The sequence below is a fragment of the Ochotona princeps genome, chromosome 4 (assembly GCF_030435755.1).
Source record: "Ochotona princeps isolate mOchPri1 chromosome 4, mOchPri1.hap1, whole genome shotgun sequence".
In the NCBI taxonomy this organism is placed as follows: Eukaryota; Metazoa; Chordata; class Mammalia; order Lagomorpha; family Ochotonidae; genus Ochotona; species Ochotona princeps.
In genome coordinates, this window is record NC_080835.1 from 62,016,684 (window position 1) to 62,043,137 (window position 26,454).

Genomic DNA, 26,454 nt, shown 5'->3' on the forward strand with positions numbered 1-26,454 from the left:
GTTAAAATTTTTATTTGTTATATTGAGAGAGAGAGAGAGACAGAAAGGAAACACTCTTCTTAGCTGGCTTAGTATCAAAACAACCATAATGTCTGGTGGAGGACAGGGCAAAATCAAGAGCCAAAAACTCAGTACAGCTCTCCCACAACAGTGACAGGGACCTGGTTAGTTGAGCCTGCATAAGCTAGAAGCTGGAATCAGGAGCTAGGACTGGGCCTTGAACCTAGGTATTCCAATATAAGAGTTGGCATCCTAATAAGTGCCTTAATCAGCAGGTCAAACGTCCTGAAGTTACTACCTTCACATTCCTAATTTATGAATGACTGTCCTAACTTTCAATTAATTTGCTTTGGAATGTCCTTTACAAAGCCTTATCATCTTCCTTAACTCTCTTATCCAGATAATTACCTTGAATTACCTTGAATCAAGAGAGTGTTAAATAATTTTTTTAAAAGCTGAGATATAGGCACTAATATCCTGAGACTTGACTTTGCTGACTCAGAGTTCGGAATCTTATGGCTAATAGAACCCACGTTTTCCAATGTCCAGCTCCGTATATTTCCACTGCAGCAGATGTACCGACTCTCCGCTGAGATGTGAAATTTGAGCAAGAGTTCTAATTGCAAGAACCTGTCACTATGTGATTTCTGCTGAGCTATGGATTAAGTCATAGGCCTTGCAATAACCTAAGTTGTAGATTGCTCTGAAACAAAGAACTGTTTAGAAATCTGTCAAGGTCACTGCACTAATGGGGCTCTAAGAAGCAGTAATTTCAGTGAAGGGATAATGGACATTTAAGCTGTAGTCACTCTAGCTACAGGCAACTCATGATTAGAGGACATTTCATATTACCACAAAATATGATTTATCAATTTCTGCATCAATTTAGTCAGTTGATCTGGATGCATAAAGGAATATTCCCAGTGGTTAAAGCTTCTTCCCGAAAATATGACTCACTGTCCAGAAATAAAAATAAATTTTAAAGGATGAGTTAACCTTTAGAAAAATGTTTATATGGCTCCCACTCCTCAAAATTATATAGAAACTGAATCAAAAATATAATCACTATCGACTCAAAATTAAAGATGTCTAATGTTACTTAAAACGAGAAACTAAAACAGTATTACAATTCTAAATGGCTATCATCCCTTACACGTTCTTTCATATTTATGTAATTTATAATAAATTCAATGAATGGAGCTTCAGAGATGTAATTATGACTTTATAGTTCAACTTTATAGTAAGAAAGGAAATGAAAAAACAGAAATCACATGTTGAATTATGCAGTTGAAAAATTAAAATAATTTTCAGTAAGTTTAATTGATTCTTTCCTCCAAAGTATCACACCAAAACTCTCTCTAGTGACTTTCCTAGGAAGTATTGGATGCTTATCCTCAATGTATTAAGTAATATATCCCAAATAACTTTCTAATAAAAATATTGGACTACAGCCCTGGTGCAGTAACCGAACAGCCAATGTCCTCGTCTTGCACACAGTGGGATCCCATATACTCACCAGTTTGAGTGCCAGCAGCCCTGCTTCCAATTCAGCTTCCTGCTTGTGACCTTGGAAAGCAGTTGAGACAGCCCAAAGCTTTGGGATGCTGCACCTGAGTGGGAGACCAGGAAAAAGCTTCTGGCTCCTGGCTTCAGAATGGCTCGGCTCTAGACTTTGAGGCAACTTGGGAAGTGAACCAGCGAATCGAAGATCTTTCTCTTTTCCTCTGTGTAGATTTGACTTTTCAATAAAAATAAATCAATATGTTTCTTAAAAAAGTATTGGACTAGAGTTGAGTAGAGAAGAAATAATTAAGACTAGATCTCTGTTAGGTCATGATGTGTTTCCCATGATCTACATCTCGGAGCATTATTAAGATTACCTCCAGGGACCAGAACTGTAGCTCAACAGACTAAGCCTCCTCTTGCTAATTCCAGCATTCCATGTGGGCAGTGGTTCCTGTCCCTGCTGCTTCACACTGATCCAGCTTCCAGCTTACAAGCTGGGAAAGCCGTGGAGGATGGCCCAAGTCCTTCCGACCCTCTTCCCTAATGGGAGACAAGGAGGGAAGCCCCAGACTCAGCTCTGGCTGTTGTGGTCTATAGATTGAATATCTCTCACTCTCACACTTTCTCTGTCTCTCCTTCTTCCTGTAAATCTTCCTTCCAAATAAAAATAAGCAGATCTTTAAAAAGAAAAGATAGCCTCTAAGATTCCAAGTTAAAAATGGTCACTCTTATAAGGTTAAAATTCAGTTAAATCAAATAAACTTAGAGGAATGAAAAATCAATCAGGATAGCAGGATTGATAAAAATCATTCTGTTTAAACAAAAAAATTGTATCATTAAGAAATTTAGGTAGATACTAATGGTTGAGAATAAAAACAAAGAAAAAGGTAAGTGAGAGACGCTAGTGTTATTTACCAATTCAAGAAGTTACTAGCTGACAAGTTATCCCAAGATTTGATGTTCTGACTCTAGGAAGAGCATTTCCTTACATGTAAATTACTCTTGATTTCCTTTATTTTTCATTAACGCACATTGTCATATTGTGCATCAGAAATCCACACCATTTAATGTATCATTTTCACTGTATATTCAAATTGTATTTTCATTATAAACTGTGGAGCTCTATTGCCATTGCTTCCACCTTAGCCAGCCATTGATATTGCTCCCTTGGAGGTACTACTAAATAGTATATATATTTTTAAGATTTATTTATTTTTATTACAAAGTCAGATATACAGAGAGGAAGATCTTCCGTCCGATGATTCACTCCCCAAGTGAGCGCAATGGCCGGTGCTGCACCAATCCAAAGCCAAGAACCAGGAACCTCTTCCAGGTCTCCCACGCGGGTGCAGGGTCCCAAGGCTTTGGGCCGTCCTCGACTGCTTTCCCAGGCCACAAGCAGGGAGCTGGATGGGAAGTGGGGCTGCCGGGATTAGAACCGGAGCCCATATGGGATCCCCGGGGAGTTCAAGGCGAGGACTTTAACCACTAGGCCATGCTGCCGGGCTCTACTAAATAGTATTTTGACAAGCTTCCCATCTTTCACTCTTTTCTCTCAACTACTAGCTATCACTACCGAAACCTGATCACACTATGCTATTGATTAAAGTAGTCCAGTGGTTTATTTTACATTGGAATAAAATCCAGACTTCCTCTCATTTTTTCCAAATCTATATGATCTGGCTTTACCAAGACCTCTAATCTCTATTTTAACCCTATTCCTCAAAGTTGCTTTTCTCCACAGCAATTTCCCTATATTTCAAGAACTTATCAAAGTATTTCCAAATCTAAGGTTGCTAAATATGCCCTTTTCCAGTGACAATTCCCAGGGATTGTTTTAAGGTTGCTCCTTTCCACTGCCATCTTTCAAGAGTCAGCTCGGTTGTTTCTTCTTCATGAAAGCCTTGCCTTACTCTAATATCTGTACAAAATACCCACCTCTGGAACTATGCTCCATTTTATATTGCAGTACACCACCATCTGAAGTAATCTAATGTGTTTATTTGTCCATTTTTTCTTTACAAAATTCCCTGTTGCATTTGTTGCTGTAATATCATGGTTCAGGTACAGTGAATAAACACATCACAGGTGTCAGGCAATGCAGAGATTGTGATGTGAGTCATAACATTAAATGTTATTTTTCACCAAATTACTGGGAAAGGTAATAACTTTAGGCCATTGAGGAACTCTCATTCCTATTGGATCCAATGTACCTAAAGTCTTCAACCTATAAAACTGTTACTTTTCATCTAATCCTTGGAAACTTAGGTTCTTTCTAGAAACCAGAATTCTCCCAAATTTCATATACACTGTTTTTTTTCCCACTTTCTTTCTTTAGAAGAGCCAGAGAGTGAATGCCTTGCTTTGATAACAGGTGTTCAGGGATTGGCTGCATCTGTAAGTCCTATTCCAAATGTTGGCATCAGTGCTTTAAAAATAGCATATTTTAGGGACTAAAATTTCTTACAACGATTCAAAAATATTGTGGCTTTGATTGTTAGTACAAGTTTTAGACATGTGCACCCATCTCGTGCATGAATATGTCTATATATATGTTTCATGAATTCTCATCAACATGTAACCACAGTGAAACAGTCAGGGCACTTCTTTGACATTTGTGTTTCCCATACAATCAGATACATCTCTTTTCCTCCTCAAACTCTCTCACTGTCAAAATCAGGTCAATGTCCCACTCCTCACCAAACTCTATTGACACGGGAAAATCACTTACTTATCTCTATTAATTATACTAATTTTCACCTGTCACTCAATTCAAACTTAGTTACGTAAAACTGAGTAAGATTATTCAGTTCTTTTGCTTCCAGAGAACAGACACAAAGAAAGGAGTACAGTGACAGTAGAGTCAGGAAAATAAATCACTTATAAACACGATTAAGAATTATCCTGCTATATTTAGGAAAGGTAGAAATTTCTCTTCTAGAACTTTTACACATGAACTACTAATCTCCTATCTGCATATCTATCTATCCATCCATCCATCCATCCTTGTACCACTTATCCAGCCAATAAGTTAACCTTATATTACATTTCCTATGGAGTATTGCTATTGTCAAGTGTATTATAGAAAATTCCATGAAAAGAACTTATTTTATGAACAAAATAAAGCAAATTCAAAGAATAATGTGATGCAATTTTAAACTACCAAATTCATAAAGAGTTTTGTGAAAGTAACTCTATCAAGCATGTAAGAAAGAAGATGTTGATACGCTCAAAGAATGGGAGGACTATAAATTTTCAAAACTTTTTCAGAAGCAACTTCTACTATTCTTCCACCTGAAAATTAATGAAATTAGTTAAAATACAAGTTACATTATTGCTTGTAAATCAGTAAGTAATTATTTTTACTAAAAATAAAAACTTAAAGTTGGAAACATAAAATAAAAACATTGCAATCAGGTATAATAATGTTTGTGAGAGAGAATGAATAAAATATAACAGAAATATATAATCATGTGCAAACAGCACCCGTTTTTAGAATTGGTACATAAACTGGACTTTGAAAAAGGAAAATGGTTAGTTAACTGTAACAATCCTAAGTGTAACAATCAGTGTTGTTTACTAACTGAATAGCATAATTCTCAGAGTACAAATACATTCAGTCATGTTTTTTTTTTAAGTAAAGTTACTCATTTGTAAGGAAGAGTCACAGAGAGGAGAAACACAAAGTGAGATTTTGTTTACCACCCCACTGCCCCCGACCCAAATGCTGCAACAGCTAAGGTTGGCCAAGAGGAATCCAGGGGCCAGGAATTCCCTCCAAGTCTTCCACATAGGCCTAGAGAGTCAAACACTTGGGTCATCTTTGGCTACTTTCCCAGGCAAATTAGCGGGATCGCAAATATAGCAGCCAGGACTCAAACTGGCACCCATTTATTAGAAGAATCCTGGATGGTGACTTTACCTGCTATACCACTATGCCAGTCCCCAATCATAGATTTTTTTTTAATTATTTATTATTTAACTTCATTAATTACATTGTATTATGTGACACAGTTACATAGATTTGCACCAATTATTATATTCTGAGCATTGTAATAGTGAAAATATAAAGGAAAAAGGACCTGCAGTCTATGACAGCACATATAGGAATGAACTATAAGACAATATTTTCTGACATTATTTCAACCTTTCAGAGAACAAGCAACTCCTAAATTAGACAATGAAGAAGTGTATGATCATATTATCTTTTCCTGACCGTCCTCTCAAATTACATTGCAGTATCTTTCTTTCATCATTGAAACAATATGACCCACTTGAAGATAGGACCTAACTTTGAAACATGAATTCCTATATTTTAATGGCATCATAGAATAGAATAAGAATCTGAGTCAAATCAAAACAAAAATAAGCAAAATGAATCTGTCTAAATACCTTTTAAACAATCTGCTTACTAAATAGAGTTGTAGGGATAGAAAATTCCACTTTTAAGACACTTACAGGGCCTGGTGCGGTAGCCTAGCAACTAAAAGTCCTCGCCTTTGAACATGCTGGGATCCCACATGGGCGCCGGTTTTAATCCCGGCAGCCCCACTTCCCATCTAGCTCCCTGCTTGTAGCCTGGGAAAGCAGGACGGCCCAATGCATTGGGACCCTGCACCCGAGTGGGAGACCTGGAAGAAGTTCCTGGTTCTCGGCTTTGGATTGGCGCAGCACCAGCCGTTGAGCTCACTTGGGGAGTGAGTCATTGGATGGAAGATCTTCCTCTCTGTCTCTTTTCTCTATATATCTGATTTTCCAATAAAAAATAAGTAAATCTTTTTTAAAAAGGCACATAGCTAATAATAACAATGATAAAATTTAATACACAAGGTCCTCAATTAATATTCATGAAGAAATCAAAAACATATATCAAGTCAGTGTTATATGCTAGACCCTGGGGAAACAAAGTTAAATAAATACAGGTTGTATGCTAAGGGAATTCAACTCAGTGGAGTAGACACACACATGGAAGTATGATGACTTAGCCATAATCATGATAGAAAGTGATAGGTGAATTGTACAGGCTATCTTGCTATACAAAAAGGCATAGAAGACGGTCTCATAGCTGGTGTTGTGACATAGTGGATAAAGTAGCCCCCTGCAATGCCAGCATCTTATATAGGCACTAGTTTGTGTCCTTGCTTTTCCACTTTGAATCCAACTTCCTGCTAATGTATGTGGGAAAGGATTGTAAGATGGCCCAGGAACATGGCCCCTGAACTCATTCTTCTACCTGGTCAGCCCTAGCCATTGCAGCCATTTGAGAAGTGAACCAAAGGATGGAAGATTCATTCAATCTCTCTGTCTCTCTGTCTTTGCCTCTCTGTCTCTGCCACTCTATATCTATATCTGTATATATCCCTTCGTTATTCCCTCCCTCACTGTATTTCTTCTTCTTTCTATGTAACTCGACTTTTCAAGTAAATAAAATCAATCTTTCTTTTTTAAAGGAAGACAGTCTTTCCCCTTATAAAAATGATTGTAGTTGAGAAACATGGATGCAAATACACCCAAGAATGATCACAAATAATTGATTGTACACCTTGGCTACTATGAGTAAGGCTTTGGATGGGGATCTAAGCAACTTCATTCTCTGTAATCAGGGAGACTGAGAAGGAAACAAGTAGCCCCAAGAGCGAGGTAGTACTTTAACCTGTCCAGGGTGCCATGTTAAAAGACAGCTTTTATCAGCTAAAAGGGTTAAAAAAACTTGAAGAGGATGATATACTGGGACGAGGTCTTTAAAAACAGAATAGGCTTTGTTAGACTTACAGAGCTATTCCGTTAGTAAGACACTAGCAGTTGAGAAGTACAGAGGCTAGCAAACTTTTTTGTAAACAGCCAGGTAATAAATTCTTTAGGAGTTTCTGGCCTTCAAGATTCTATCTCAAGTACTTAACTCTGGTATTGCATCCCAGGAACAACTATAGACTATATGTAAACAAATAAGCATGGGTGTGTCTAAGTAAAATTTATTTATAGAAAACATAATCAAAATTTCATATAATTTTCACAAGCTTGAAATTTTTTTTGATTTTCTTCAACTATCAAAATATTTTTTTACAAAGCACTCTTGGCTGATAAGTTATACAAAAATAATTATCACACTGGATTTGGATTGTACTCTATATTTTGCTGACTCCTACTAAAGTTAGAAAGCAAGATAAATACATATTTATATCTATATGTGTATATATATATATATATATATATATATATATATATAGAGAGAGAGAGAGAGAGAGAGAGAGAGAGAGAGATACATAACAGACTTAAACTGCTAAGTGGGTCAGCTCTATCAGACCAGAGTTACTTTATAATAAATATTTTGTAGTATCCTCCTTTCTTAACCTAAGGTGAAATTCACAGATAGATCTCCCTATATATGAATTGTAAGCAGTGTCTTAAGTAGGCAGAAAACCAATGAAAGCCATTTATATAAAATTTTAGTGTAGTTATCTGGAAACTCATATGTAACATATGGTATAATGAAATAGCCAAAAGCCCAAGCATACTTACAATAAATAAACTTGGATTTAAAAATGAACTATGAAAAAGATACCACTTCTTGGAAGAAGCCTCTGAAAATAATACATATATGATAGATTTTTGATGAAAAAATTATTGCTAGATCAAGTATACAAGAACACTTATGTATATGATAAGAAATCAAAGGAATTAACATTAGGTGAAATATATACACTAATTTATAACTAGTAGATAACCGAACAAAAGAAAACTTCATAAGTTCCATGTTCCTTTAAATAAACCTGATGTTAGTTAACATTAAAGTAGCTGTCTGATTTATATAGGACATGACATACTGGACATGAGAGAGTTGGCTGCCATCTATCTATATCCTGCTTATCTATCATCCATCTATCCATATTTCAAATCCCTCAGCATAAAGTAATAAATTGGATTTCTGGTTCTTCAGAAATCAGTCTTTTGATCAAAAATCGAGATGACAAACAAACTTATCATAAATCTAGCAATCTAACGACTTATAAGAAAGCTTACTGTGGATACGATCGGGGCAATATCAGTAATATTGAAAAATTTAGAAAACTTTAAACTATATAATATCAAGTAATTTTTAAAATGTTGATTTTTAGAGCTATAAATGTTTTAAAAATTAAAAAGAACACATCAATCAAATAGTTTAAACCAACATTTAATAAACTTTAATGGCATGCCTCTGTTTGACACTTATAAGTTAAAATGCTTCATTCTAAGCCTTTTATCAATGCTTCTTCTTTCCTGTGTGCTTGTCAGTATAGTTAAAAACACATCATAAATGTACACAACTTTCTTTACTACTTGCCATTTAATAAAATAAAACAAAAAACGAAACAACACAGCCAAAGAAATAAAATGTCAGGCTGTAGTTCTATTAAGTGGGTCAAGAATATTTCCAATTATATATTTTCTGTTGAAATCTAGAAATGCAAATTGCAAGAGGAGAGGTGTATCAATGACACAAATGCTGGGAGGATAAGGATAAGACCTTATGTATAAGACCTGGATGTACACAGGAGTTACATTGCCAGAAAATGTAATCACTATTAAATCCCTGCAAAAAAGCACTCTGTAAAACTGAGTTTGATTTTGACTTAGATAATCAGAAAAAATGCTTTGTTAATCCTCATAAATGTCCAGCGGAATGTTAAAATCCGCATGGCACATAGGGCAATGCGTTCTTCTGCAGCACTGCTCTGCACATTACACTGAACCTTGCATCTCTGGCCTCACTTCCCTCAGGGATAGCACTTTCCAATAATCATCAGGAGATAAGTGCATCCCTGCTTTTCCAAAATGCTTCCTAGTGCCTCTTTCTTCAGGCCTTAGGGACCACTGGTTTGAACATGTGAGTAAAAATTAGATATTCCTTTTTGTTGAATGACCAAAGCTGCTTTTCAACAAATTCATGTTCAGTAATTTATGCCAATGATCGCTTCTCATTAAAATGGGAAAATCAGGACCAAGTGAGGGATGGCAACTTGAACCAGCAAAAGAACACAATTTTGAGTTCAAAATATGGAACAATGCTTCCACAAAGTGAAACACTATGAAAAAAATCTAACAACTTTGTAGGCTTTATATTCTCCTTTGTAAAGTGGATTTGATGGCCACCAAGTTCTCATGAAATTCTAATAATTTATAAAATGTCCAGAAGTCTTCAGGAAATTAAGGAGTGAGATGGAGTAGATGATTATATTTAACAGATCAAGGGATGGGGAGAATCCAAGTACCTATGAAACTGTGTCACATAATACAATGTAATTAATGAATTAAAAATAATAAAAAAATAAAAAAATATTTACCAGATCAAATGGTATCAGAAAAAAAGGATGAGGATGCACAATGGAGACAATGGTATAAAAACAGATATTTGATTATTGATATGATAGATCCATCAGTAAACTGCACATGTGTATGAGACTTATCAGATCGTGAGGTGATTCTCTCAGACTAAAAACTCAAGTTGTTTTGTACTTTTATATTGTATTGATATTAAGTTTATATTGGTGAGTTCCCAATTCATTACATAAATATTACAAAGTTGACTCCAACTTAAAAACAACAAAGACTATGAAGTCTTTTTAAGAGCAAGTAGCAACCCAACTCCAACTGCTTCCAATCTGCACATTTATTAACTCTGGTGAGAGAGAAGGGATCTTCCAAGGTCCAACTCACTCAGAAATCCTGGCAGCACAAAATGAAGTAAAATGGAGAAATCCAGCATTTCACAGGGAGATGCCAGTCATCCCACTCATGTGAAATAATTCAATCACCAACGAAAACTGCTGCTAGAATAGAGAATGATACAGAGTTCTGGAGGGTTGCCTACTTCAAGGAACCTGAAACAGCGCTGACAATATTGTATCATCTGACAGTACCATGTAATTTTTGATTAAATGATATGGTAAAAGAAACAGGGTTAGCCATGCAAACTTCTGTTTAGCACTAGTTCTGTCTTTGACAATGCAGTGATCCTGAGCACGCTACTCTTAGCTATAAAATCAGAATTAATTGATATTTCATTAGTGTCATTGGGAGAACTTGAAGAACCTTGTGAGCACTGTGAGTCTTCCACAAACATTAAGTTATTGTATTCTTTCCCATCCATTGTGTTCTCCTTCTCCTTGTCCTGCCCTGGAAAGAAAGCTGAGTTGATGTCAGCACCCAGCAATATGGACACCAAGAATGTTAACCAAATGGCTTCAGATCTGTCACAGAAATGCTCAGAACTTTAATTTTCTTAGTCACATCACTTGCTATCTCCTGCATCCCTTTACCCAGGAAGCAACTTTCCCCTAGAAATTTAAGCCTTACTTTTCCTAGGTCGGGGCACCCTAGAAGGAAATCAGTTGAAGCAGGCAATGAGTTAAAATGAGCTATCTAATCTTTCTGGCTAGCATGAGCCTGAGATTTCAGCTTAGGGCAATCTTATTTCGTGGACTATAAAGTCCTCTACACTCAAGTTGCTGCAAATTGCTCTTTGTGGAATTGCTGTAAAGGGCCTGTAACAGGAATAGGGAGATTTACAGAGCTTGGCTAAATACTTCAAATGCAGTTGGCCTTACAAGATAGTGCTAAGACAATCTTCCAACAATTCTACTTCATCAATATAATTCTATTTTACATGATTTTCTTTTAGAGTGCACAGTTGTAAATCTCTGAGAACCCTGAAGGACAAAATGTCACCCCAGCATCAGCATCATGATGGCTATGCCAAAAGTTTCTGGACTATTGCCTAGCCTAACCTTCATCATTACAAGAAAGGCATAAAAAAATTCACTGAGGAAACTATACATTGTAATGAAGGAGAATAACACTGATGATTAATTCTCTAGATAATAAGTTCTTTCGTTAAAAAACAAAAAATCATATGTTCTCTCAGATATAAGCAATCATCATGGAAAATGCAAGATCAATAAACGTGTAGGTAAACATGCATGTATTTATGTATGTATATTTAGAGGAACTACATAATAAGAGACTATCAAATCAAGAAGTGAAGATACATTGCAGTATGTATATCTACTCCCAAATCAGAGATAGACCGAGTCAAAAATGGACCATCAAATCTGATAAAAAATAGGATGCTGGAATTTCTGCCAAAGTCTATACCTACAATGTCAGGATACACTTAAATAGTCAAATGATAGACTTATAACTGTATATTAAACAATATATTATTGTAATAATACAGGGGAAATCAGTGGGTCAGGAGAAGAAGTGCAGGGAGGAAGGAGAAGTTCCATGAGCCTATGGAATTGTAGCATAAAATAGATAACTTGAAAAAACTACTTGGATATTACTAGGAATAGTGAATAACATTTTATACCAAATTTGTTCCTTAGTGCCTTCTTGAAGTTTCAGTGTTATCAATTCTCACTGCATTTCTTTGCAACATTAATTTTTTTTAAATTTTAAGTTTCACAGAGGAGTGCAATGAAAGAGGTTAAGCAAATGAGATCAAACAGAAAAAGAATAAATTTAAACTTAGGACTATCTGGCTCTCGGGCATTACAACTTTCTAAAAACACTTCCTATTAATTAAAGAGTGTCAGTTGACACAGTCATGGAATATGAATAGTAGAAGAGATTTAAGGTTTCACCAAGGGGAAACTAGTTACTTTAGTAACAGATAAACCCAAACCCTGAAAGATCCACCAGTCACAGAGCCAATTCATAGGCGGTGAATTGCAGATCAGGCAGTGAAAGCCGGCAGTGACTCCATCCTCAATGGAATCTTCATGGAGGACCACCAGGCACTCAGACTAGGCCCCTCCCACCCCTCAGGTTCCTCTGTTCATGAACCTGCCTTGCAGAGGCCAATGTTCTGGGCAGTTAGACCTATGTGCATTTCCACATAGGCAACAGGGTTTTATATAATTTTTGTGTGTTGATTATTTCAGCTTAAAAATGTTTCCTCTTTTGCTACATTTTTAAAATACTTAATATTTTTTATTAGAAAGTCAGATATACAGACAGGAGAAGAGACAGAGAGGAAGATTTTCTGTTTGATGATTCACTCTCCAAGTAGCTGCAAGAGCCAGAGCTGAACTGATCTGAAGCCAGGAGCCCGGAGTCTCTTCCAGGTTCCCCATGTGAGTACAGAGTCCCAAACCTATAGGCCATGCTTGAATGCTTTCCCAAGCCACAAGCAAGAAGCTGCACGGGAAGCGGCCTGTTGGATTAAAACTGGTGCATGTTTGGAATCCTGGCGCATGTAAGGTAAGGACTTTAGCCACTAGGTACCATGCTGGTATTTATATATAAATACCATGCTATTTATGCATTTAATAACCATATACATGAAAAAACCAAAAACTTTTCATGATCCCATTACATTTGGTGGAAATAATACCACATTTCCCAAGTCCTCACTTTTTAACCTCTTTTCTCTTCCCAATCAATCATGAATAAAGGATTACATTTATTTATTATTCATTCATTTATTCTACAATAACTTCTACTATTTGAAAGGCATGGTCATGCTAAGTGCTTTGTAAGAATGATGATAATTATTCCTCACCACAATCCTTTGAGGTGGGAACTATTTTTAACTCTATTTTATAAAACAGAAACATCTGCATCTAAAGAAATATAAAAGTAACCTGTTTTAGCCCCTAGGGTCCCTCTGTATGCTGAATATACATTTACTGTGGCTTCTGAAGCACTCTCTGGAACTTTGCATCACTTCCAAGACGTCATTTGTGATGGTATAATTCTGCATATGTTATATTTGCTAAATGTTGTATGCCAGTGTAGGCCACAAATTCCACAGTAGCAGGGGTGATATCTACTTCATTCACTATTGTGTTCACAAGGACTGCTAGAGCGGTAGTACATGGTCAGCATTAACTACTTGACAGTTGAATGAACACATGAAGACCAAGGGAATGAAGTGCAAACGCACAGAAGTCTGATTTCTAAGATTCCACCGTTCAGTGCTGCCTCCATGAACTAGTCTGCCCTGGGAAGACACGCCACATAAGCAGCAATGAGAATGTACTGTCCCAAGGCCAACACTAATATCCTAGATATGCATTACAGAACTCGCTTCTGAACATGGTAATTTTCTATTTTCCTACCTACTATTATGGTTATATTAATTGTACAGACTCCAGTGAAATGAAAACTTCTTTTAGAATGCACAGGAGCTGCCTTTTAGACTGCTGAGGAGTAATGTAATGACAGAGTCCTGCTAGCACACAGCACCCTAAATAATGACAGTTTGGCAAAAAGCCTTCAGAGGAACTGAAGTCATTACCGTGGTCCTCTATTACAGCAGCCGGAAATCACACTGCTGATTTCCACGTAAGATAGCAAATATCTGTGGGGGCAAGATCCGAGCTTACAGATGCTTCACAACCTCAAATTCCATAGGCAATTCTATGCAAAAAACACACCATCTTTCTTCCTGCCTTATCAAAGATTCTACCATTTAGTATACTCAGAATCCAGTCTTGGTTTTACAATATTTAGCAGAATAGTTACTGCTAATATTAGGAGCAAAAAATTAGTATAGCAAAAATGTTACAACAAAGTTGGTTTTAATGGACACACGCTTACACATTAATTGATACATCCTCTTGTTTTTGTGATACTACATGTAGAGGAACAATCCTTAATCATTTTTGTACAAATATCAGATACATGTTATAGATGCACATATGAATGAACACACATATATAAATACATACATATCAGTAGTTTTAGCACCTACCAGAAATTAAGGAAACATGCTTTATATTAAAAAGTAGATAATTTTGGAAAAAGAAGGTAATGTTTTCCAGATAAAAAAGTAGGAATACTTTTGTTTGTATGAATATGACCGTGTATCTATACACATAAACATGTTAATTTATGCAAGTAGCTGGGTATTATATAGATATTTTAATATATATTAAAATCTATACAACTATGTATGTATAGATTAATAAGCTTATTCAACATAATTCATTTGAAGTGGTATAGGCATGGAGTGAGCAGAGATTGATCAGTCTAACACTACAGATTTACAGGGCTGAGAAGGCACAAGGATCAGGTGACGAAAGAGTGGCGCAATGCTGAAATCTACAAAAGGATATCCTGGCATGACTGTCTAATGATCAGTATCGATTCCAGACAGTAAGAAAGGACAGAAGCATGAGAAAAAACTTATAAAAGTGCATATGCAAACAGTAAAGGAAAATGGTGGCTATCTCAATTTATTGTCTTTTCATCTGTAACTAGATCTGTCAGTATCATTACAGAGAGTCTATTTTAATCCTTTAACTGATTAAACTATTATAAATTTTATGCAAGTAGGAGGCTGACTGAATTCAAATCCAAGGAGGGGAAAATTTGCGTCAGCTGATGAAAAATATATTAAGATATTTTAGGCACTGTTATTAGAATACTGTACTAAAGATTCAGGCTTTGGAAATCATTATTTATGAAATGGGAGATATAACATCTTTGATAAAAATGAATTACAACAATAGAGCAATAAAGTAGTTTTTTTACTTGCAAAAACTACAAGCTGGTGAGTTTAATGTAATCAAACAAGATATGAACACATGGAAACAAATGCACTTGTTAATGGGCATATGTAATTGTCACAATCTTCAAAATTATTAAGTTAAGGATTCACATCAACTTTAAAAATAATTTCTAAATGTCATGCTTCATTTCAAGCTGCAGATTTTTTATTAAGGTGATGATATATTCTTAAGATGCTGGGATGCTCTTCCTCTCTAAGCAAAGATTAAAATTTCATGTCCTCACATCTAAAACCATATACCTGATTATGTACATACCTATAATAGTAAGAACTAGTGATACATCAACTGTTTTTAAAATGTATTGTCAAAATTATTTAAATATTATTACAATGAAAATGTTCTGTATACATCTGAGCTTATAAAACATAATCAATCTCTACTTTGCAATTACACTTAAAACACACTAAAACTGAAAAAGTGTTTTTTCTGCAATTACCGCTTTTTCCTTTTCAATGCATACTTCAGAGCAATCATTGATCTGTATTTGTCATAGTCACTACAGGTGATTTTATTTATATTGTATAATATTTGCTGGAAGTTGTTTTCTCTTTTTTAGTTGGAAGTTGAAAAAAGGAGCAAATCTTATTTCTGGTAAAATGCTAGTAGTTTGCGGTCAGAAAAGCTGTTTCAGAAATGCATATAGGAGAGTCTGAATTTTTATTTTTTAAATAGAAAGTCTTAATGCTTCTCAATAAACAAATGAAACAGTTGATTGCTTTATTGTGATAATGTGTAGTCATCTCTATCTTTGCTCATAACTAATATTTTTACTTGTAAAATTATTTAGTAAATGTTCTCAGAACTGCAAAAGTATATAGTTGCTAAAGTTAGACTCAGATATGCCAAATCACCATTTCTATCAATGAAAAAATAAATCTTTTTTTAATCTTTAGAGGGATGGAAAATATTATTAATATTCATTTTTTCTCTATTCCTTAAAAGGCAAGAGCACCCAAAACTAAGCTAGACAGAATAGATCATGATGCAAAAGAGTAAAATCATCTCAGGACAAGAAGCTGAACTTGGGGAAAAGTCAGTGAAAGAAAATGAATACAGCATCCCCCGACATTGACAGGCCACCCAGAGGCATGAAGCCACAAACATGTGTGAAAATGACATTTTTTTCCCCCACACACTCATACCCAGTCAGCAAGGAGGACTCAGTAAAGTTTCCAAACCACTCTAACCTTACACAATTTACTCTCACTTTCTTCCAATACTTGAGGGAAAGTCATAAGGAAAAAGCTCACCTGTGCTGGGCTGAACCAGCCATGTGGGCAGGCACAATGCTCCCCACAAGTCCCTTTGCTCTTGGTGCTTGTCTTGTGGGGGCTTTTCCGCACACTGTCCCACAAGGTGACCAGCTTGGTCCTGTTGGAAGCTGGCCCCCCAGATCCTGAAGAGGGCAGGGTCTGAGAACTGTACCCGAGACCCTGAGGGTTCCTCTGCCAGCCACAAGCGCAGTGGGCATCCCTGATCAGTGTGGGCGCACTCCTGCCGGTATCCATGCCATCAGACCCCCGGCTGCAGCTGTGTTGCTTGGTGAGGTATGCATTCATACTGCACTGATGCCTACTCTTTCCTTTGGTCAGCTCTGCATAGAAATGTCTCCTCCCTCACACCCCTTTCTTCCAGGCAGTTGTAAAAATCTCCTTTTCCCTGGTGGATCCCTCAGTCTTTAACAGCTGCTATAAGGAGTGCATCGTGGGAGCAGCGAGAGCAGCTCCGCACAGCATTATCTGCGGGCTGGTAGCTCTTTGTCAATAGATGACTCAACTCACAGAGCAACTTGACAGTATCCCTGCTCTAGGCAGAAGCAATCAATGCTCCACACAGCTGGGCTAAAAGACTGTACACTGTGTTACAAACGCTTTTTGGATGGAGCCCCACAGTAAAGACGACTCTTTGCAATTTGGCGTTCTGGCTTTTCCCTCTCCTTGCGGATCCTCACACAAAACACAGCTCTCAGCGAGAAAAAAAAAAGAAGAAGAAAAAGAAGAAGGTCTTATCAGACTAACAAGACCCCTCTTTACAGAAAAGATGCATTGAGGCGGAAACACTATAGCATAAGCAATTTAAAATGATGACAAAGTTCACATGGAAAGGAACTGTCAGCATTTACAGGAATCATTTCTCCAGAGACATTTCCCAGACCCAAGCCAAATCATCAGGTAGCTAAATAGGAACACTGACATTAACTTTAAAAAGAAAAAGTTAGTTTACAAAAAATTACTGAAGTTAAAGTATGGTATTTGAGTCCCTTAAAATTTGGAAGTTCAATTTAAATCATGATCATAAATTTTAACCCAAACATATATTTTATGAGCACATATTAATTATTTCTTTTTAAAAATAGCTTAATGTTAAGGGTTCAAAACTGAGGACTTGGGCTTATTTCAAAACCTTGTTTTTCCTTACCCCCAATTATCCGGAGGATTTCCTTTCAAATACTTTACCACAACAAATACGTTCACCACAGAGAGAGCCTGCATTTTAAAGTGAAAGACACATCTAGTTCTGCCATACGGTATTTTGGTTTCCAAAAACTGAATTGAAAAAAGCTTTCACAGCAAAAATAAGGAAAGCCTATCCAATTTAATGAAATCGTCTTCCAAGGAGGACCTGATTGTTTAAAAACATTAGCACTCTTGCTGCTTTCATACACAGCATTTTCAGTGGGGAGAAAAGCTAAGTACAATAACACTTGGAAGTTTTCTTCTCTTTTCAACTTTCTCTGTCTTTTGCTAACCTGACTACCCCGTCACACATTCCAGAGGAAATAATTTTGGTTTTATTTGGAATCAAGTTGCATTTATTCAGGAGCAAATCAACATGCTATAATCCATGACATGATTATTTTAGCTGCAGACCATCCACCTTCTCAGTGGATGGCCCAGGTGCAGGGTAATGCAAACCCCATTTCTGCAGGAGTTGGCAAGGGGCTTACTGCATTAGCGAGCTAGGATCAATAACAGGCTCTACATTTCAGTATCAGGACTCCCTAGGTAAATCTTTAGTTCATTTTAAAAGCCAGAAAGAAAGGAGCAGGATCTTCTCTTTCCAACCATCTCCAGAAAACGACCCTTTTCCAAGCTCTGCAAAATGGGCTTACCTAGTACTGTCTGCCACAAGTGGCATTCAAAATGCTTTTGTTAAATAATAATGACTCATATGTGTAATTTTAAATGGCATACCCAGTCCTATAATACTGACCTTCTTCCAAACCCCAAAGAACCTAACACATGGCAAGCACAAAGCAGTCAATAAATGCGTTTGTTTCTGAATTCATAAATCAATGAGTGGACACATAAATCTCACAGATGAGTAAAAGAAATGATTAACATTTTTCTACTATTTTAATTCTGTAATACTCAAAAATATGAACTCTATTTTAAGCTTAATATCAGTGCAGGATTTCAAGTTCCTTGTTAAGAACATTTGCAAAACATGAACATTGAACTATTAGGAAGCATGAACAATGGAATCAATTGTCTTTCCAACTGAAAGGGGCGCAGAGTCAAGATCAATATCTAAAGTCAGTGACAGTGAGGCAGACAGCTCTCTTAGAGGAAAAATGCAGAAAGTGCCCCTCCCTTCTCTCTCTTACCCCCTCCCACCCTTCCCTCTCTTCTCATCTCCTCCTCCCCTTCCCTTTTTAATTTTGGATAATTCTTGAAAGAATATGTGGGTCAAATACAGCCTTACAGAACATCAAAATTATCTAGTGTCACCATGATATATGGCTATACAGTAGAGCTTGCAATACCATCACTTCCAAATGAAAATGTCAGAGAGTGATAAGTTTGGTTCTTTCCAATTTTATCTAACCACACAGGCCTCTCCAGTTTTTTTCAGTAAGATGTTATTGCTCAACGACCCATTGGCATCTGCAGAGAACACATACTGTGTTCTCACTCATTTGCTTCAGTCTGTGTAGAAGCAAGTCAGTATGTATCCACCACAATTTTATAACGGGTTGTACAGCTTTCAGGAAAGACAGCAAATTTCCTTGGCTGGGCTCTACTCAAAATAATATAAATTTTCACAGAGACCTAAATCTCTTATAAATGGATTGGTAGAAATTAGGTATTTCTTCCTATCACAAGGGTCATCAAAATTCTTTTTTTTAATAACCTCAAAATGTCATTTATTTATGAATAAATATGAAGAGGCTTTAGACAGTTCATGAAAAATATGGTTTATCTTTTAATTTTGTAAAGGCCCTCTAACCATACATTGTATAACTAGTTTCCACAAAGTATCTTTAGAACCATAACCAATTTTCATTAAGCTTACTACAAGTCTACACTGATTTTATTCTTTACTTTATACTAGTGAGTGGTTTAAGTCTTATGTCTTTCCCTTCCCTCTAAAAATATTTTTTTCAGGCATGCATTTGGCTTTCTCAGTCTGAGGACAGACCACTTAAACAGATAAATATGTCCAACTAGCCCTCTGTACTATGAGACAGACTCACTAATGAATGGTAATCCGATTTGATCAACTGTAATTGGACTGTTTTAATGACCATGAGATGACATGAAATCCTGGCCAAACAAGAATTAGCAATGTGCAAGTACACATCTTACTTATCATTGATTTAACATGGGCAGATGGTACACAGAGCAGTGACTAGATGAGATATATCTCATTGAACTCTCTGTGACCTGGCACTGATTGTATAATACAGCCACTAGTTTTAAAGCAAGCATTTCATCTAATATTGTTGCTTGATCTGCTTAATAAAAACAAAAACCACAGTTGAATCATGAAATAAATTATACTATTCTGAAGTTCTCTGTAGAATTTTTTTCAGAAGAATTTTCTTCAGCCACTCCACAATATATGAGAAATGAGAATATTAATTACAGAAGAGCTGAGTGCCTGCTAACAGATAACCAGATAGAAGAAGCCCTGTAGCAGCCACAAATAGTACATTAAATAATCATAAAATGCTGTCATATATTAGTTACACTTTCTTGTGATTTAAGATATTTTTTATACTAGAGATTTTATAAATGTTAATAAATCAATATTTCTCCACATCTATTAACATGTGGCCTATATGATCTCTAGATCCAACCACAATTACTTTTTCAAATGAAATAACTAAGAATATTTAACGTAGTTCAGACTATGAAATTATTTCAACAATACTTAAACCAATTGTAACAATAAATCTTATTAAATAAAAAAAAAGCATGAATTCAATGGGGCCAGATACATGTCTAATCAGTAATGCAGAGGTTTAATCTGGGCAGATGATTTAATTGCTATTACAAAACAATCTTTAAAATCTCCCCAAATCTCACTCATTAATATATTTGGGTTTTAATAGGTATTGTTGGGGAGGGAGCTACTCTAAACTAGTGGCAAAATTTAATTATCAAATAATTTTCAATAAATGTAGATCTCTTCTAAGATATTTGGTAGCATTCTTACTGAGATCAGAACCCTAATTATGGAGCATGTCTTAGAAATTCTAAACAGAACAACGTTAAAAAACAGAAATAATCATTTATAATTAACATATTTTGGCAACTGAACCAACTGCAACTACCCTGCCATAAGAAATTTGCTATCCTCCTTCAAGAACAAAGTAACATAACTTTTCTGTAAGCTTCCAGAGCTCCTTTGACACACTGACAACAATATTCATATACTTGCCTGTGTAAATATCTTTCAGATTTGGTTACTTCTGTTAATCACTATGATATCCACTTCAGTTCAATCTAGCATCATTTTTTTACTTTTTATTTTATTTATTAATTTTTATTGTTATTATATCCATTTCAGTTGAAGCTAGCATCGCTTTTAACTTTTGTTTTAATTATTTAATTATTACTATTATTGTAGAACTTGAGCAAAAGTTTCCCAAATACTCACTGGCAACCATACTTGCTGCAATTTAATTTCATCCAGCACTCAGAGTAAATCCATCTAAAACCCAGCTGTGCTCAATCTTAACTCTGTTTGGTGTCTTCAGTAAAGCGTATTTTTCTGAGGATCTTTATCTCCCAGATAGTGGGGAAGAACGTGGCTTTCAGGGTTCCTTGTACAGCTTGTGTATTCTTTACTGCTTTTACCAGTCTGCTGCATGACTACCTCTAGCTCCCAGACCCTTGCTCTGCTTTCCAAACATCAAGGCATTGAATAGCTTTTCTCAGTAAAACCCCTGGAGACTCTTTCTTACTGGCATTTCTGTATAATGCATCTAGAAGTTATTTACCAAAGCCAGATTAACTGAGCATCCAGTATGATCTAAGAAGTACAATGTACATGAAAATACATCATAAAAATATAGCATAAAAAAGCTCACAGACCTGGTGTGCTGTACCAGATCATCATCCCTATGCCTCTGTTGTATCAAAGTTCTGGAAATCCTCCTTTTCCTCTAGATCACCCCATCTCCCTAAAATGCTCTTCTTCCAGGTTACACCATATCATTTTCCCATAAACACATAGACCAATGTTTCCTTGTTACAACATTTAGCACACTCATGTTTAAAATAAAAAGATGTCATTGCCCTTCTTGTATCCTTCTTGCCAAAGAGAATAGTTTTTGCAGGGCAAGCACAGGGCTCTCTGTTTTGCACCTGTATATGCTAAAAGTAGCATAAAATATCTGGTGTTTATTGAAATAACCCAATCAAGAAAGAAGACAAAAGTAGCATTCAGTGATCATATTAACAGACATTTTGGCCCATTATACCAATCAGTATGAAATGAATACTTTTTTATTTTTAAAAGCAAAAGATCAATGTACTCTTATGATTAGCACTGCAGCATCAGGATATTAAGCTTTTGAAGAAATGTACTAGTGATTATAGCAATGAAATAGAAAGAATTTTCATTTATTTTAGCAAAATGTGAAATCATAAAAGCTATACTTTTATGCCCTAATTTGGCCTGCCCCCAAACCCAGCATGCATACTTGCTGGTGGTACAGCATCATTGCCTAGCCTAGTCTGCACACAGCCAAGACTCTCATACTCACCAATGGTAGCTGTAACCCAACTAGGGAGTCAAATTCCCCCAGTGAACCTGATCCCAACCTCAGATCTTACGTGTACTGGCCAGTGTTTCAGTCCAGCCAGATGGCAGCCCACTCAAAGTCCAGGTTTTTGCTGGTGGATGCTGCAGGCTAGCATAGCCAGGTATGGCTCACACCCTGCCCTGGCTCTCTTGCATAGCAACAGGTGCTGTGACCTGGCCCCAAACCAGCCTACACAAATGCTGACAAGTGTTGTAGCCTTACCTTGCCTGGCTTACACCCAGTTCTAACACTTACAGCAGGAGCTGTAGCCCAGTAGTGGAGTTCCCCAAGTTCTCTTACCAGTCTTACTCCCAGCCCCAGATCTCATGTGTACTGGCAGGTGCCAGAACCCTGCTTAGCATGGTTTCCCTACAGTCCTAGCCATAACATGTATCAGCAGGTCAGTGCTGTAGACTAGCACTGCCCAGACTCCTCCCAGCCCCAGCTCCCATGAGCATCAGAGAGCTCTGTGCTCCAACCTGACTTAGATCATCATCACCTCAGCTCTCACACAAACCCATGGGTGCTGCAGTCCCAGGAGATGAGCCTTAAGTCTCCTTAGAATCTTCCCCTAGATTGAGTTCTCTTATATTCTGGGAGGGTGCTACAGCCCAGCTTTACCTGCCCTACCCCCTGCTCCAACAACAGAGGGCAGGTACTGTGGCCTAGGCCAGCCAGGCATGTCCCCCAGCCCCAGCTTTTGCATGTGCTGGTAGCAGCAGTTAATACTCCTTAGCCCAGCCCAGATCTCCCAAGTGGGCAGGTTCCTTGGCCTAAACAAGACATGACCTCTGGTTTCCCACTCCCAAACTATCCTGTCTTAGCTCCCTTGCCTACCTGCAAGTGTATGACCAGGTCCATGGAAGCTCCCAGAAATCATTCCTCCCCTATCAAATATACCTTCAGCTGCTTCCACTCCAACATCACCCCAGACCCCCTTCCCTGAGCAATCTGCAGCTCTCCTGCATAGCAAGGGGTCAGGGTGGCATGTCCTAGCCTGGTGTTATCCACCTTCCTCACATGTCTTCCTTAAAAAAAAAAGAGAGATAGGTAAGTGGCATTTGCCTAGGTACAAAGCAGCCTAGGCAGTTGCCTGAAGCTGAGGAAAGCATTTTAAAATAATGCATTTAAAACTGATAGCAATTCAACAGCTGCCTACAGCTGGGGAAAGCATCTTAACTCAATCTATTTTAAACTTCTCTCAACTTCAATTACAATCTACTTGTTTACTACTTCATTTACCACATACTGTACATTATGGATTTTGAAACTGCACCTTTTTATAGTATATCTATAGTAATACTTAGTTTTGTAATTTCACATTTTTTTAAAAAAAGATTAATTTTTTTTAAAGTCAGACTTAAGAGAGAAGAGAGAGATCTTCCATCCAGTGACTCACTTTCCAAATGGCCACAATGGCCAAGCTGAACTGATCTGAAGCTGGGAGGCAGGAGATTCCTCCAGGTTCCCTGCATGGGTTCAGGATCCAAAGAACTTGGGCCATCCTCTGCTGCTTTCTCAGGCATTAACAGGGAGCTGTATAGAAAGTGGAGCAGCCAGGACACAAACCAGCACCCAAATTGGATAACAACAAAGGGCAAAGGGTTAGCTTGCTGTGGGACTATGAGTCCCAATATACTGCTTAATTTTTATTGTTTCACTTTTTAAATTTAATCTTTTTTTTTTAATTGAAAGGCGGATATACATTGAGGAGGAGAGACAGAGAAAAGATCTTCCATCTGATGATTCACTCCCCACGCGGCTGCAACAGCTGGAGCTGAGCCGACCCAAAGCCAGGAGCCAGGAGCTCTCTGGGTCTCCCACGAGGGTGAAGGGTCCCAAGGCTTTGGGCCATCCTTGACTGCTTTCCTAGGCCACAAGCACGGAGCTGGATGGGAAATTAGAACAGGCGACCATATGGGATCCCGGGTGTGCAAGGCGAGGACTTTAACCACTACGCTATTGCGCTGGGCCCTATTGTTTAGCTTTTTAATACAGAAATTCTAATAATCATTTTGCTGATGAGACATCATTAAGCTTTTGTTCAAGCCTTAATTGACCTGAAAGCTAATTTGGATATTCAAATCATATTGATTTAAGTGGAGGTTGGCTCTTGATCAGAATCTTGGGGACCTGATACATTTAACATTGTTGATGTGTTATTTTAAAGATTTATTTTATTTATTTGAACAGTAGAGTTACAGAGAGGAAGAGAGGAAGCAGGAGAAAGGGAGAGCTCTTACACCTACTGGCTTACTCCCTAATGGACCACAAACTAGGCCATACCAAAGCCAGGAATCTAAAACTTCATGTGTCTCCCACATGGATGGGGACCAAATACGTGAGCCATCATCTTATTCTGCTTTCCTAGGCACATAAGCAGGGAGCCGGACTGGAAGGAAAGCAGCTGACTTCTAACAGGCACTCATACAAAATGTAAACATCACACAAAAGGTGGTTTAATCTGCCACAGCATAATGCAAACCCCAGTGCATTATTTTAAAAATACCAATTTCCTTCATTCTTGCCATATTAGATCCTCTACCAATAATGTCCTCCCTTCCAGGAACAGAAACAGGACTGCGGAGAGTACGAAAGTGTTGCGAAGCGCACAGGCATGTGCTATGTCCTTTGTTGAATTGTATGTAGAAGAAAACCTGCGCAAACTCATTGGTGTCAAAATACATTGCAGTGTTGAAAACACAGAGTGGGAAGAAGAGGGAGAGAAAGCGAGAAAAAATGGAAGTGGGGGAGACCTAAACTAAAGAAAGACATCTCTAAGAATGTATAATTTAAATTCATACTCAAGATAATGGCACAGAATCAAAACAAAGCAGATATAAATGGACATGCCCCTGACTATGGGAATCTTCCATATACCAACAAAATCCCCTTGAAACAGTATCTGGCTCTGTGGCGATGTCACATCCAGAATGTAGGAAGAAACTGTAAGTTGGAGTGATTCTCTCTAGTTGAATTTTTACATGCTCATATTTACAGGCGAATGATGCGTAATGGATATATCTTTTTAATTTATCAAAAGGTTAAGCACCCTTCCAGGTTACAAACAAGCCAGATTCTGACCTGTCAGAGGTAATTTGTCTATGGCCTGGACTAAAGGCCAGGGTGGATTACTAGACATGACGGCCCTTTTCCAGCAAACTGATATGCTTTCCTCTGAGGCTTGACATTTTAGAAATGTGTTACCTAATTGGCTTTGCTTTGGCCAGCTCATTTCAAACTCACATTTAATTAATCAGATTCTCCTCTGTGATTCCATAGTATTTACTTTTGTATTTATTTGCCTCATTCAATAAGTACTTATTGTATGTGAATTCTAAAAGCTGCAGGGATAAAGTACTAAATTGCAGACAGGGTAAAATTCTAGCAAGGCAAAAAGATGATTAAACAAGTGTGCTAACGTTGGATGTAAAAGGAATCTTCAAAGGATTCAAGGAAAATGATACTGAAAATTTTTGGTGATAAAAATTCTTCAGATTCATGTGTATAAATTCAAGGGCACAGTCCCCACGTCTCCTCTCCACCGGCCTGGGTTTTTTTTAGACTGGCACAGGTATGGACAATGTGATGGCATGACTCCCCAGGAGGAGGGACCCAGCAAGGCCCCAGACTTTCGTTTGGAGGATGGCATGTGTGGGGGCAAACAGGGACTTGAGGGTTCATATCCAGGTGAGGAACAGCTTCTGAGGGTCTTAGATCACCAACATTTCAGAACTATCTAAACCAACTGGGCAAAATCCTTGGAGCATATGTCACATCATGACCCTGGGTCAATACTGGGTGCCCATTCCCCATTCCTGGGTACTAGCGAGTTTGGGAGGCTGGGTGTGGCTTCTCCCCTAGTCTGCTCTCCCCCCAGGTACAGGAAAAATAAATGGAAAACTTAGAAACAAGGATCACACCTACTTTTCCCTGACCCTTGATCGTTCCCACCCTGATCAACTATCTAAGCATAATCTAAAATAAAAATTTAAAAATAAAAATAAATGAATAAATACAGGGTCAAATATGAAGTATTTCCTGCTACTGAACTTACTGCAATAGGATGAGTTTAATAATCGTATGTGGGCATAATTGTCTTTCTCTCTAGATTGCAAGTGAGTACCAGAGGAGTCATTTGATATAGTGGTTTAGATATCATTTGGGATGCCTTCATCCCATATTAGGTTTGGGTACCAGTTTCCCAATAATGAGCATCATGGGAAGAAGCAGATGATGGCATATGCATTAGTGTTCCTGCCACCCATGTGGGAGATCCAGACTGAGTTCTGTGCTCTTAGATTCATCTTAACTGAATCCCACCTGTTGAAGGCTTTTGAAAAGTAAAGCAGC

General features: G+C 37.4%; 1 protein-coding gene across 3 annotated transcripts in view; it reads right to left on the reverse strand.

Moving 5' to 3' along the window:
- DLG2 (discs large MAGUK scaffold protein 2) overlaps nt 1-16,624 on the reverse strand; it is a 746,421-nt gene extending 729,797 nt beyond the window's left edge. For all 3 annotated transcript variants that reach the window (XM_058663676.1, XM_058663675.1, XM_058663674.1), the window contains exon 1: nt 16,316-16,624. In XM_058663676.1, coding sequence (XP_058519659.1) covers nt 16,316-16,624 — 309 coding nt within the window. The remainder of the gene's footprint in view (nt 1-16,315) is intronic.
- Nucleotides 16,625-26,454: the final 9,830 nt, after the last annotated feature.